The 15,281-nt window shown below is 35.2% G+C and overlaps 2 protein-coding genes across 7 annotated transcripts in view; one reads left to right on the plus strand and one right to left on the minus strand.

The window, feature by feature from the left end:
* Positions 1-7,208, minus strand: part of LOC130046290 (A disintegrin and metalloproteinase with thrombospondin motifs 4-like) — a 30,390-nt gene extending 23,182 nt beyond the window's left edge. Inside the window, exon 1 of one of the 2 annotated variants that reach the window (XM_048885783.2) lies at positions 7,092-7,208. In XM_048885783.2, the coding sequence (XP_048741740.2) occupies positions 7,092-7,162 (71 nt within the window). In that variant the 5' untranslated portion in view covers positions 7,163-7,208. The remainder of the gene's footprint in view (positions 1-7,091) is intronic. The other variant, XM_048885784.2, reaches the window with a different exon arrangement.
* A 2,069-nt stretch (positions 7,209-9,277) lies between these two features.
* LOC125657102 (uncharacterized) lies at positions 9,278-14,740 on the plus strand. Of its 5 annotated transcripts, none has more exons than XM_048887750.2 (3): positions 9,278-9,322; positions 14,041-14,216; positions 14,312-14,740. In XM_048887750.2, the coding sequence occupies exons 1-3, from the start codon at positions 9,297-9,299 to the stop codon at positions 14,692-14,694; spliced, it is 585 nt and encodes a 194-aa protein (XP_048743707.1). In that variant the 5' UTR covers positions 9,278-9,296; the 3' UTR covers positions 14,695-14,740. The 5 variants fall into 5 exon arrangements, with proteins under 5 accessions (XP_048743707.1, XP_048743706.1, XP_048743705.1 ...); XM_048887749.2 differs by lacking the exon at positions 9,278-9,322 and adding an exon at positions 13,853-13,918; XM_048887748.2 differs by lacking the exon at positions 9,278-9,322 and adding an exon at positions 13,861-13,918 and having other exon boundaries at positions 14,028-14,216.
* The last annotated feature ends 541 nt before the right edge of the window (positions 14,741-15,281 follow it).

Consider the following 15,281-nt stretch of genomic DNA (forward strand, 5'->3'; position numbering starts at 1 on the left):
GAACAATTCAAATCAAAATGAATGTTTATAATGATGAAATTGAAGTAGATGAATTTCACATGACTGGTAAATGATTAGAAGCTGACTTTTTTGCACTTTAGGCTTTATGAGTTTGATGTCATTGTAGCTTTCTCTTAAGCCGATATCAATTGCTTCTTCATATAAACATGCTGATAACCGCAAGCATAATTATCATAGATGTTGTATCTTCACAGGACTCACGACGGGTGTGACCGGTCGACAGGGGATGCTTACTCCTCCTAGGCACCTGATCTAGCCAGGCTCATAAGTTATTAAATCTTTCAGTTTATGATACAAGCACCAAACTTGGTATATGAAGTTCTAGCCCTATATACATTTAAAACAGTACGTTAGCCACTCAAGAAATTCATTGACGGCCATTTTGAAAACAATTATAATGCTTAAAAGTGAAACAAAAAGTATTTATAAGTCCATTTTACAAACAAACCTATTTACATAGACCTAAATTAAATGAAACAAACCAATGCACTTCATTGGCAGCCATTTTGAAAACAAATTGGCGGATAATAGCATTGTAATACAATTATAATACAATTATAATGCTTAATTAGAATCAAACAAAATGTATTTACAACTTCATTAGATAAACATACCTATTTACATTGACCTAAATTAAATGAAACACACCACTAAAACGTATTTAGAAGATTTACAATAATACAAGCACAATTAAGAAGCTAACCATGTCTGAGGATGGGGTGTTTTGGTGGTTTGTTAGCTTGTTGTTGTGGGGGGGGGGGGGGGGTTAAGTTCATTGAATTATGTTTATTTACAAATTGTTTCTTGGGTCTAGTTTTTTTCCTTCTTTTTTTTTTGTTTTTTTTTTTTGTGGTTTTTTTGGTTTTGTTTGTTTTTTTGTTTTTTATGAATATTTACATTTGCATATTCATATTTGCCAGTTGTGTCCTATCCATCACAGTTATAGTTGTAAAGCGCAGTACAAGGTAGGCTTAATCGAACATGTCCTGATTCTGTCAACGCTGCAGTCCAGCCACTGTCTTGAAGAAGATCGAGTTTCCACAGACTTCAAAGCTGCCATTTCAATATGGAGACCGCCTAACAATATGATAAAATTTGTCCTCTCCATATTTATCTGGCCAGTTTCAATGATCTTCATTAGTAATTGCAAATATTGCTTGATCTGCAGCAATGATAGGAACCAGGTGAGAATTGAGAAATGAAACAACTTCTTTGACCTTATCTAGAAAATGACAAATATTTGTAACTGAATGTGCTTGTTCTCGGAGCAGAGGCAGTAACGACGTGACAGTAATTTGAAATTGAGGGCTTCTTTTCATGGAGGCGTGATGCGATGACGTTATATCCATCTTGGTTGTATCGATGGTTTCTTTTAGACTCATTTTATGTTACTACTCAAATCCTTGCTTTAAAACAAAGCTCACGGCGGGTGTGATCGGTCAACAGGGAATGCTTACTCCTCCTAGGCACCTGATCCCACCTCTGGTGTGTCCAGGGGTCGGTGTTTGCCCAATTATCTATTTTGTATTATTTATAGGAGTTATGAGATTGATCACTGTTCGTTATCTTCACCTTTCATTTGGGAGAACTAAAATGAGTTCTGCCAAAGATGGTTCTGGATTCTTTTGTGTGAAAAAAACCCTGGTCTTACACGGGAGCCCTTGGACCTTATTCAGGCTAATATCGACTGGGTGTCGTTCCTGTGCATCCCCTTCGTTCTCAAGCGTTGGATGACGGGAAATAGAAGTACTTGTCCCATGGAAGGATGTTGTAGCTTTCGTAGCCGTTGGATTGTGGTCAATTATTCCATAGCAGCAGTGGTGTATAATTGTTTTCTTGAAATGTTAGGACAAACAATACCTTCAACTTTATATTGCTTACAGCTGCAACACCAAGCTGTGCTGACACTTCTAGCACTCTGTCATATGTACATGTGATACTAAGGCCATGGTCATGAAGCATTTCGATAAGCTTTTTGTTTCAAGTTTTCGAATACACAGGCATTCCAAGAAATACTGGAAATGGCGTTTCGCGAACTTTAAAATGTCGGTGTATTTTTGTTTCCTCCTTTTGTTTGGCATAACAGTTATACTGCAGCAGCTGTGACATGGACAAATCAGTTTTGGAGGCACCAAATTTAGGTTGTGATTTGATATCCGCACCATGTTGAATCATGCCAACAAACTGGAGAAGGACAGATGGAATAGAATTTTCAACACAATTATCATCGAAAGTTCCATCAAAAGTTGATTTGTGATCCATCATGCACGTACGTAAGATCTTTGCCGCTTTCTATACAATAATTACTTCTGAATAACCAAAGGCATGTGACATTGCTATTCCACTAAGTGTTTTGAATGCTAACAGTACATCTCCACCTTCTTATGAGCTTCGAGTTCGGGAATTTCTGCTAAAAATTGTTCCTTTAGTCTAGCTGAGTTAACAGTGTTTTTTTTCTATTCCCAGTTGTTGCAATTGTTGGCAGTAAAGGTTTACTAAATCTGCCAACCAAAGGCCTATCTGGTCTTTCCATGTTCGTTTTAGTTTTTATGACATATATCAGCAGCTCTGAGAAAACTAGAGGAAAAGCTTCCTGTTCTGACAAGGACTTCCGTGGTCGAGTGGTTATAGCATCGCGCTCAAAATCACACAGCCTCTCACCTCTGAGATCGGTGGTCTCTTCCCAGGTACATTGTATCTGGATTCTCTCTTCCACCAATAAAAACTGGGCGCCACCAGGTAACTGAAAAACTGTTAAGTGTGGCGAAAAACGTCAATCAATTAATCCTTTTCTGACGCTGTTTCATCATCGTGATTTGCTCTTTTTGCCAAATATTTTCTGTCCCGATTGTACAGAGCTGTCAAACAGGAGCTGTGAAATCAACTCCTGTACAATGACATCCCCTTCACTTAGTGATGCAAGCAATTTACCATCATTCAAATCGAGCACATTCGTTAAGCCTCTTGTATAATTGCATCGTCATTGCATATCTCAGCTCAGAAACGGGATGCTCCCTTTGACAAAGAAAGCGTGCTTTATTCTCTATGCTTATTCTTCTACTTTTTGAAGGGATCTGAGATTGGCTCTCTGTAACGCCTGACTATTTCCTTGATATCTCAAGTTTGATGTTGCTGAACATTAATTAGTCTCCGACTTTGATGGTATTTTACATCATGCATTCGCATGGTTTATTCAAACCCTTCTCCATCATCTACTCATTTGGGATTTAGTATGATTGGCATATGGTTTATTTTCTTAAACTAACGAACATTCCTAGCTATCATAGCGTAACCATCTTGGTTTTCCCTTGTTTCATACCGCGATGGTGGTGATTTCTGACTGACAAAGGCAACATTTGCTCTAGTCTGTAGTAGACGAAGATGTCAGAGGTGATATGTCTGACATTTTTGATACTAGCTCGTATTTCAATAAAGTCACAGCTTTATTCGCTGTGTTCGTTCGCTATCATTTTCTTAGATAATTTAAGGCTGATGGTTTATCCTTTTACCACCTGAAAATATCTACATGTAAAGCATAGTATTATATGGGATACAACTAGAATCGACATGATTTTTGTAGCTCTACCTCTATCCAGATCGTTCATCCAGTGTCATTTAAGTCTCGTGCGATATCTACACCATCCGGATGATTATAGCCCAATTACCCTTGGCTCGGCTCTCCCTTGGCTGGCACACCCTGTCAATTCAGGTGCGGCTAATTCACAGTTACTGTATACCTTTATACAATATATATTTAAAGGGGCTTGTTTGATAGCATTTGAGACACTGGACAGTGGTACGCATTTATTACATATTAGCTGACACTGAGCCCCATGCTGAGTTACACAGCAGTGGTGTCAGCAGTGTGCCCTGATTGTGTTTTGACTTCCATTCATTTAAACAGAAAAAAAAACCATGCTTGCCCATTAAAATTAAGAGTGTTTTTTGTTTTAAGTGAAAAGAATCATGAAACAATTATGAATGCATCGGTTAGTAACGATGTAGTGATGCTACCTAAAGCTCATGGGGCTAATCATTAGAGAATGTTACAGTAGAAATAATAAGCTTCTCTCCGCCATATTGGAAAATGGCCACCATTTTGAAAGTGTCGGTTGGTTAACATGCTTTTTGTAAAATCTGGGTGCTGGGGGACTTTGCATGCAAAATTTGGTGCTTGTATCATAAACTGAAAGAGTGTTCCATATACAGAAATAAAGTGCCAGACTAATCCCACCTCTGGTATATCCAGTGGTCCTTGTTTGCCCAACTCTTTTGTATGCATTATAGATGTTATGAGATTGATCACTGCATGTTCGTTCTTTTCACCGTTTCATCTTCACACTGCATGATATGTTTCATGCAGTGCTGTACATGTCCATACATATTTCCTGCTCTGTAACGTCGAATGTAAGTCGTTTGATATTTCATTCTTTCTGTGACTGTCGAAATATTGATCAGTATTGATAACTTTTTCTGATATATAAACGCCACGTAATACAGTATGACTTCATTGACGTACACTAATAAAAACCGCTTACGCATGTTCCTTAATATATTATTATACAAATATTGCATGTAGTTGAGGGTAACATTGGAAATTTTCACCCCGAGAAAACCATTGTCAACCGAGGCGTAGCCGAGGTTGACAATGGTTTCTCGAGGGGTGAAATTTTCTATGTTACCTTCAACTACATGCAATATTTGTTTTATTATATACTTTTTTGGCACGCTGTTTTTTTTGGCTATATTTAGCTCTAAAACTTCATAGTTATTTCGGATTTCAGACATTTCGGTTGAGCATCACTGAAGAGACATTATTTGTCGAAATGCGCATCTGGTGCATCAAAATTGGTACCGTATAAGTTTTACATTATGACCCCTGGGTCGAGGCCGCTGCTGGTGGACTGTTAGTCCCCGAGGGTCTCTACAGCCCAGTTGCTAAGTACTTCGTTACTAGCTTGAAAATACGGATGTATATTTAATTGCTGTTATAAAATTTAGAAATTCATTTCAAAATTAAGGATTATCTCCCTCATGCATTGCTCTTATTCTTGGACGAATTTGGCTCCACTTTTTTTGGCACGCTGGTTTTGGCTATATTTAGCTCTAAAACTTCATAGTTATTTCGGATTTCAGACATTTCGGTTGAGCATCACTTAAGAGACATTATTTGTCGAAATGCGCATCTGGTGCATCAAAATTGGTACCGTATAAGTTTTACATTGAATGTTATGTAAACTGGAAAGCAGAAAAACTTACGTCTGTTGACATTTGATCAATCACTGTCATGCGATATTTCGTATTTCGATGCCGGTACTCGTGTTTATTACAAACGCTCAAACGACGTCCTCTAGCAATCTACGGCGAACCGTACGCGCATAAATTTGACGCATGTGATAATTTTTGTTATAATATCAGCCGTTGTCAAGTACTGTTACCCGTTGCTAGATACTATCACCCTGGGGCGCGTGTTTTCTGTTATCAGAGGGTAACAATATGTTTTTTCAAATGCTTCTCGACCAATCAGGTTCGAGTATTTTACATGAAAGTATGATAATATTCCATATCAAATCTCGTGGGGGTCCGGGTTAGAATAGGTCCTCAGTACCCCGTGCTTGTCGTAAATGTCGAGTAAATGGAGTGGTTCTTCGAATGAGACCGCAAAAGCCGAGGTCCCGTATCACAGGAGGTGTGTCACGATAGAGATCTCTCCCTGCTCAAAGGCTGCAAGAGCCGAGCATGGACATTAATTTTGCAGCCTTTCACCGGCAATGTCACATATGAGTGAAAAATTGTCGAACCGGGACGTGCTTATTGTTCATTTGAATGTGGCCCATCCCGTGTTCATTTGATGCATGAGGTTGAAATGTATTCGTTTATTTACATTACGACACGTGGCGTAGGAATGCCTACTGTGGATATAGACATAAAATTCATTGTATGAGTGATATCCACTGGCCATATATCTACTGGATAAAGGGGTAAATATGTGATAAATAAATTTACACTAAATATATGAAATTAATATATATGTATTTCTGCAAAGAATTTTAACTCTACTTATTTGACGGTTTTCTCTTTCTTTTTTTTTTTTTTTTTTTTTTTTTTTGGAAATCGACATTACACATTAAATTAACGAGTATTAAAAACGTTTAGATCTACAGTTGTTTATATAATGCCGTAAAGAAATTAAGGTGGCTCACTGCACCCTGAAATAGTTTCTCAAATCAGTACGAATTGATTTGATCATAACAGATATGATGATATATAATAAATATATATGCCGAAAAAGGCAAAAAATATGATTTGGATAAAAACATGATTTTCAGAAAAATTATTTGAACACACATGAACAAAAGACTCTGGCGGATTTGAACTTGAGATCTGCGGTTCACCACTTTAACCACTGAACTACGATGATAGACAAACAAATCGATCGATACAAATAATTTCACAAAACATTTAAATTGCCATCTTGTGTCATAGAGAGTAGTGAGCTACCTTTAAACATTATTTTCTAAGCGGTAAAAGAAGTCAAGAAATGGATCTCTAATAACTTTTTCTGTTACAATGTAGCTAAAAAGTTGTCTATTTTCAATGTGAGATTTAGGATTTGGAGATATGGATTTTCTGCATTCCTATGCAAATCGAAATGACCACAAATCTGAAATATTTCAAACAAAAGATCATGCACAGTCCACAGAAACATTGGTTCATTAAAACGCGTTGTTACGACAAACCTTCATCAAATGGTTCCTGATTGTGGGGTACAGTATAACCCACAAAACAACATTGTATTTGCCCCCAAAAGTATATTGTATGTATTCACACTTACACAATCATCGACAGTCATCATTATACATTAAGTACTTGACGTATCCACTTTTGAAGGTTTCAACATGAGATGCACACACACACACACACACACACACACACACACACACACACAAGTATGTCCATTTTATACAGGGTATTCATAGAGCGTTTTAACTGCTTTTAGACTAAGATGTGTATGAAACCCACTGCTATCAATCAACTCTCTAGGAAATTTAACATAGAACACAACTCACCCGTCGGTTTGACTGATGTATGCAATTAAAATCGAGAAAATCACTATCCTTAAGATTGTGACCTTATCCATACTGTTATCATCAGCTGTATGTTCGACTGTGCGAGTGCAAATGAATTGCCAACATACTTCAGTGTGATATGAGTGAGTGTCCTTAGCTCGCCTGAAAATCAGTAGCCGATTGTAAGCAATAACATTAGTCTTACCTTTTTACAATTAAAGGTTAACACCAAGCTGTTTCTGAATATGTCCTTGTTATAATACCATGATCTAATCGGTAAGATCAATGTAATAAAATGATATTATATCAAACATTCTACAAACATTTCATGATATATCGTTATAAATCAATCGTCATAATCTTTGTATTTCAGATGTACATTGTAAATTTCATTCAAATCAATTTCGAATCATTGGGTGATTTTGCAGAATTGAAATTCAAGTAATGTACACCCTTAGGTCTTGAATTTTAAAACTGAACAAGAAAATATAATGGTTTACGTTGAAATTTTCGACCGTAAATTTGAAATAAAATTTAACATGCATTCACAGATTGGTTAATTTGCAAAAATATTTACAAATGAAATTCATCTTCCAGGTATAAATGCTTTAAATTCTTAATAAATCATTTCTACATATATCTTACTCATCGGATATTATGGAATCTTTGAAAATGTCCGGTTTCAGTTTTGATTTATATTTTAGATGTATTGTAAATGGAAAAAAACCATGAACATGCCAATTAAACTGATTTCCCTATTTTCTTCTGAAACACAGTTTCCCCAAGTATCACATGCAATGTGATGCAATCAATTTTGATTATAATTAATCAAGAATTGAACAATGATATCAAAATGAAATTCTGATAAAGCTACATCGTGTTATTCTAAGATTTGTACACGTTGTCTTTCAAACCATCAAATTAGATCCCCTGTAGATTGGAATAATCACATTAATTTATTGTTTGTTTTTTATTATTATTTCTTAAATTAAATTATTTCTTAAAGTTAATGACTGATACATTAGATAATGATAATCTTTTATCGACACATTTTTTATAGGTATTTTAATATATCCCGCTATTGTGAACGGTGGATGAATGAAATGGAAACGACTTGAGTGATTACTATGTATTAACCAAAACTTGTTTCAGAAAAGTATTTCCTCAAATACGATTTTGAACATTTGAAATGCATGTAGTGTCATTTAAAATGTGTCGTTTGTTCAGGCTAGTGAAAATCTAATCTCGCTACTGTATCGATCTTTGCACACCGGTTGTCTGTTTCATATCATGTAGGAATCAGATTTCATTTTAAATGCTCATATTCGTGACTGTAATGTTACAAGGTTTTACAATAGCGTAAGGAAACTGTTTGATCACCACTCGAGCATATATAGTTTTGAAAAAAACGTTATTCTTTTCTTCACATCTTGGTGTTTGATGTACAAATGTGGATCTCGATGTTTACAGATCATAAGAATAGATACGTCAAAACTATGTGATATTTTCCCGAGCATATTTTATTCCACTGTTTTATTCCACCCCCAATAATGACCAATCCATGAAAGAGACCAGGTATCGAAAAACTTAAAAGTATTAACTACACTGGTTGACAATACGGACTTCTTTTTACCGATTATATATTACTAATAGTAGTAGCTCATCAAGTAATAACCTTTGACCCATCAGTATACTGTTAGATACATATACTAAATATCTGAATACAATAAACACACACACACACACACACACACACAATCACGAGTCTCTCTAATTTTTGGATATGACCTTAAAAATAGGGTCAAGTGTAGCGGCAGGCTGCCAATGGCCGGTTAAAGAACCTTGACTGCTACGGCCTTGAGAGCTCCACATAGGTCAACATTTGTAGTACGTTAAATACATCTGGTGGTGTATCATTATGAGTGAAAACATTTCGGTTAAACAAACAAATCAAAACTTTTTTTAAAAAGCCATAGCAACATCGAGATTAAAGTTTTATGCCATCCTTTTTAGTATTCGTTTACAATTATTTATAATTCGTACACATCGTTGTGCCTTCCATTTGGTAAACCCCAATTTTTTGCTTTCATCCACGATATTGAAAGGAATGTGATCCTCTCCATAACTAAAGAGCATGAAAGGACCTGGTGATAAATCAATAGTGTAGCAATGTGACTCCGCAGTAAACATTTCACACTCGGAACAATGACAGTTGTATCGTTACATGTAAGGTAGGCTCACTCTTTTAATATAATCTAGATTTACGATATACTGCTTTTATTTGATTTTGTACATTCGTGTGAGTTTTCAAAGTTGCGGGTGTTAATACAAAAGGATGTGATGAGCTGTGTGTATAGTTATATTCTGATTAAAGGAAGGGTAAGTTTGATTGACAATTACGGATTTATTTTAACAAATAGACATACACATGCGATTAACACAGGGAGGTTCAATATATGATACGAAAAGATGAAGATGTAACAAAAAACGAAATGCATGCATGTAGATATCTCAAGCTAAAATCTGAAATTATCTACAACATAGGTGAATGTTGGACAAATTTTGAAGAATTCATCAAGAAAGGGGACTTAATTTATTATTTGATTTTTCTTAAATTATCATAAAATATATATGCTGGTATTTTAAAGATACACATTATGAGACACCATATGCCAGAAAGCAAACATTTAACTTTTGGTATAAGGAAATGCACAAAAGAAATATGAAGTATAGAGAGTGCTTATATCTTTTCAAGCGGTTTTCTTGAACATAGAGGATCCTATAATTTCATAATGCCTCAAAAATATCTAAAGTCATTTTTTTTATTATTTCGATAAGATTTATGCAAAGGTGGTGCGCCCGGACACTGCGATGTGCTACACATGTGAGAGGATTTGACAATGAGAGACAAACCGAAAAATACAAAAACTATATGTCTAAGGTTAATGGACTACTGCCAAATCTGAATTTACATTTATCGAATTTTTCATTCAGTAACTTATCTATTTACTAAATCGTTGATTCATGTAGCAATTTATTCATTTAGTAATCAATATCTCTATTCATTCAATTCTGGATTGATCTATTCTTACTCGCATTTATTGATATCATTTTTATTTAATTTTCCATTTCATTACATGGTTTTTTCTTTAGTGGGGTGGGGATATCCCTTTCTCCTCCCATTTTTTGATCGCCCCCTCCCACACATTTTCAAAAACGATTCTACGGTTCTAAAAACGGTATATTTACACATAATTATATGCTGAAATAGATTAAAGAAACTTTAAAACACTCATTCTTACAATGCCTTATAATATAATTTGTGAATTTATGCGCCTCGCTTTTAAAAAAAAATAGTACGTGCAGGTATATAAAGAATAACTTTTCACGGAAGTGAGGTACAAAAAGATAGTTCGTTTTTCAGATCGATAAATCCAGGCAATCATTGAAAAAAATAGCTACCCCAAAGTAACGGTCATTATTATAATACAATGATGATGTTAAACAATATATACGCATATTATTACTCTCCAACTGAAAAGGAAATAAGACCCCAAGTATATAATGTCGAAGAGTGAAGCGGTCAGTCAGACTCCATGTTCCAATACAATGAGAAGCGGCGAACAAAAAGGAAAGACTCTCGACTGAGCATTCAGGGAATAATTTGGTAAATATGATAATGTGTGATTAACTCACTTTAGATTATAGACCCCTGGGTCGAGGCCTCTGCTGGTGGACTGTTAGTCCCCGAGGGTCTCTACAGCCCAGTTGCTAAGTACTTCGTTACTAGCTTGAAAATACGGATGTATATTTAATTGCTGTTATAAAATTTAGAAATTCATTTCAAAATTAAGGATTATCTCCCTCATGCATAGCTCTTATCCGTGGACGAATTTGGCTCCACTTTTTTGGCACGCTGTTTTTGGCTATATTTAGCTCTAAAACTTCATAGTTATCTCGGATTTCAAACATTTCGGTTGAGCATCACTTAAGAGACATTATTTGTCGAAATGCGCATCTGGTGCATCAAAATTGGTACCGTATAAGTTTTACATACATACTAAGCAGAAGATTTATGGCGACAAAAAAACTAGGGAGAAATAATTATCATAAAATAGAAAAAGATATCCAACAATGACTAAATACACATGATCCACAATTAGTTAATTACACTTCGCGCTTTCACCGTGTAGTTTGGCTCTTTAGAGTGTAACAATTTAAAGTACATGTATCCTACCTCTCATTAATTCAGAGTTTTGAATACGGTATTAGTCACATACCGATGTGATCTCGAAATAAAAGACACCACAGAGTCGTCCACTTCTGCGTCACACTTAGATATTTTATTGAAAGTAGACAGTAACGGCAAACTGACAACTCAACTGTATGACAAACGGGATAATTTCAGCTCCTCCATCGTCACTTCCCATATATATGTAGCAATATTCCATTATCATCTGCATGTGGTGTTTATATCTCTCAACTGATTCGATACGCAAGAGCTTGCTCTGCGTATAGTCAGTTTTCAAATCGAGGCAAGCTACTGACAAACAAGTTGATGGTACAGGGGTTTCAACAGTCTCGATTAAAGTCAGTATTTTGCAAATTCTATGGTCGTTATAACGATTTAGTTCGTCAATACAACCTAGCATTGGGTAAAATGCTGTCTGATGATTTTGACTACGGATAACTCCGTTTACCTGATCAAGATACAGGGCTCACGGAGGGTGTGACTGGTCGACAGCGGATGTTTACTCCTCCTAGGTACCTGATTCCACCCCTGGTGTGTCCAGGGGTCAGTGTTTGCCCAACTATCTATTTTGTATTGCTTATAGGAGTTATTAGATTGATCACTGTTCGTTATCTTCGCCTTTCACACATTCTGAAACATCTCTTTACTACTTTGTACAACAATGATATTAAATGAACGAGTTAATATTTGTAAAAAAGAAATGTTTGACGAAAGAAAATAATATGAAAATCGAATTCAATTGCAGTGAAATTTGTTTTTATAAATTCAGTAAAATAGAAAAAAAAAATAGGTAAATAAATAATTATAAAGCAATGCGCATGATGCTGGAAAGCATTGACATTTCAAGATGCTGCAATCCTTTAACCCTTCGGTAGCATCATAAGGCCTCAGAGGCTTGACAAGCTGCTATAAGTTTTTATTTAATTATTTTGAATATGTATGAAATGCGGCTCTATGTACTCAATCAAATTAATTCCAATATTTTGGTATAATATTTTTCCAGACTAGGTTTCGTTTTGGAAGGAAAAAAACGCCAGTGATCAAGCTGAGAAAGTCATGGACGATATATGTAATTACCTTTGCCTCTTTCGTAATGGTACATTTTGTACAATTGTTATATATTACTATATATAGTATGATACCTAATATTTAATTGAATGTAGAGTGGAGGAACAGAAAAATTCGAATGGCGAGAATTAAAAATTGTTTATAAGAAAAATAATTTGCTAAATCATTTTGTCCAGGAATAAAGTAAAAAATTTGATATATGAAAATTTTAACAAAATATCAAACTGATACAGGATCATATTCTTATAACAGTAGTCAAATTTTCCAAAACCATCATAAATAGTCAGTTATACTTCAAGTTTAAAATACCTAAAATAAAACAGTCTATAAATATATTTTTGGGGTTATTACTAAAGCAATTTTTAATATAATTTTGTATTAGAATACAGTGCTTTATCCAGTATAAGAAAATAATAGATCTACCTACACAGAAAATATTGTACGAACCAAATATAATGAAATTTTATGAAATGATGTCAACAACTCAGCAAATAGTGTTAAAAACCTAAGAAACATATGCATGTTTATTCTAGAGATATATGAATTAATCTGTTCTCTTTAACACACAACTTCATATTTTTATTCATATAAAGTTTATGTATATATTTCACTATGTTTATTTGCATACCTATATACATTCCTCTGACGTTACTTGCATTAATACATATACATGGAATTTTTGTATTGTACCTCATATATCATTTTCATTGTGGTTTGATTGAATAGAATGAAAAAGGTCCCTTCTTTCGATCAATGTAAGGTTTATATTCTTTACAAATATTAGTGAGGCTTAACTCGCGTGCAGACTGATATAATGTATTTGCCGGCCAGCTATGTGGAATAGACTCTGATCGGCGACAGCCCATCCAAAAGTGATTACACAGGCAGATTATCTTAAGCACAATGTAATGACTATTCCATCCTCCTTTAAAATGTTTTTTTTTTCTTCTTTCTCAGTCTTCTCCTACATATTTCAGTTTAGGATGAGGCCGCAAAAACAGAGACCCCGTGTCACAGCAGGTGTGACAAGACAAAGATCCCTCTCTGCTCAAAGGCCGTGAGCGCCGAGCATAGGCATACATTTTGCGACCTTTTATAGGCAATGCTGACATCTCTTTAAGAGTGAAAATTTCTAGAGTGGAACGTTAAACAATAAACAATCAATCAATTTAGGAATAAATGTCTAGTAATATTTAAAGCTGTCAATGAAGTATCTCTTTATTGAATTACAAGGAAAACATACACTAAAGAGTCGCGACTAATTTGAAAATATTTGCAGCTTGAATCTACCCTGTAAACTTGATATCTACATGTACAGACTGTGTCCACGCCGTAGCGTGATCAACATTAAATGATGAAATCCATCCCTTGATACCATGCATCAAATGTCAACATGCAAAAGGCATTAAATTTGCTTTATTATTGATATTTCTAAAAAGGCATATAAATATATGCACACAATGAATGTGTTTATATCTAAAATCGGCTGTCGTACAAAGAGCGACGGGTGAGTTGAATATCTCAATTATAGTTTGTATTTTACTTTCACTTTCGAGTTCGTATCAAATTATGATTTTCTTGAAATGTCAATATTAGTTAAATGCATTTTTCTATAGTTTTCACTTCCAGGTACAAGCTGAAAATGAGCAAAAAATTGTGTTTATCTCTTTGCATCTTCCTACTTGCAAACCACTTTGACTTGCAAACCGTGCATGGTTACACTTTGATGCAACACCTTGCACAACAAGCAAACGCCCTACAATACGGGTTGAATGTGGCAGCCAAATATAACCACAGATATGGAGGTAAGCTGGGTATATCAAATAAAAAATAATCAACTTTATTTTCAATTTTATCTTTACACATTCTACATTTATTGAATTTTATTTTCCTGGTACAGGATCGAGTACTAAAGTGGCTTTCTCGGCAAGAACAAGTGGAAACTATGGCTATTCCAGCGGACGTGCGATTAAATTTCACTACGTTTACACAAACCAGGGACTGGCTTTTAAAAATGGACAGTATTTCAGTGCACCACATTCTGGAACGTACGTCTTCAACTGGACCATACGATCCTACTCAACCAGCTCAACAGGGCGGACGAGCATACGAGTCAACAACTACATCAGACAGCAGAGTAATTGTTATAGCAAGAAATACGATTCCTGTACCAACACGGCCGTTCTTACACTCAACAAGGGGGCTACAGTGGGAATATACTCCGACAGTTCCAACGTATATGTTGCATCTGTGTACTCCTCATTTTCTGGTTGGGAATTGTAAACGAATACAAATCCATGAGAATGAAAAATAAAAGTTTGAAAAATGACAAGGTCTTACATGTAATTATTCTTGAAAGGTTTTCATGATCTATTTCCTCACTTCATGCTACATATAAAAGGACACTAGTTTGTCATGGGTGCACACAATCAGTTATCAATAATTTCCTTCTGTTTAACCAACTTTCCAAAAAACAAGTAATCGATTGGCGACCGCTATTCCTCACCTCACAGACAAATATACAGAGCGGAACGTGACAATTTTTTACAACTGTCCCTAAACTTCTCCTTTTGAAATGTATTTTAATATCTTGCAAAGAAAGTTACAATACTACGGAGGACGGCAGTCATATATCGTTTTTCACAATGAAATGATTTCAATTTGATCAACTGGAGAATGGTCACTGCAAATGTCACTAGAATGACTACGATATTCTACGTCCAGTGCCTGTCATATATTCCAAATGCAGGGACTATCAGCAGAAAATTATATAAAAAATATGAAAATCTGACAATAGAACATTTCACATATATTATACATGGTTCTATGACAATAGTTGCATTCATTAAGAAACCTCTCCGTACATTGCA

This window comes from Ostrea edulis, chromosome 7 (genome assembly GCF_947568905.1).
Source record: "Ostrea edulis chromosome 7, xbOstEdul1.1, whole genome shotgun sequence".
Classification (NCBI taxonomy): Eukaryota; Metazoa; Mollusca; class Bivalvia; order Ostreida; family Ostreidae; genus Ostrea; species Ostrea edulis.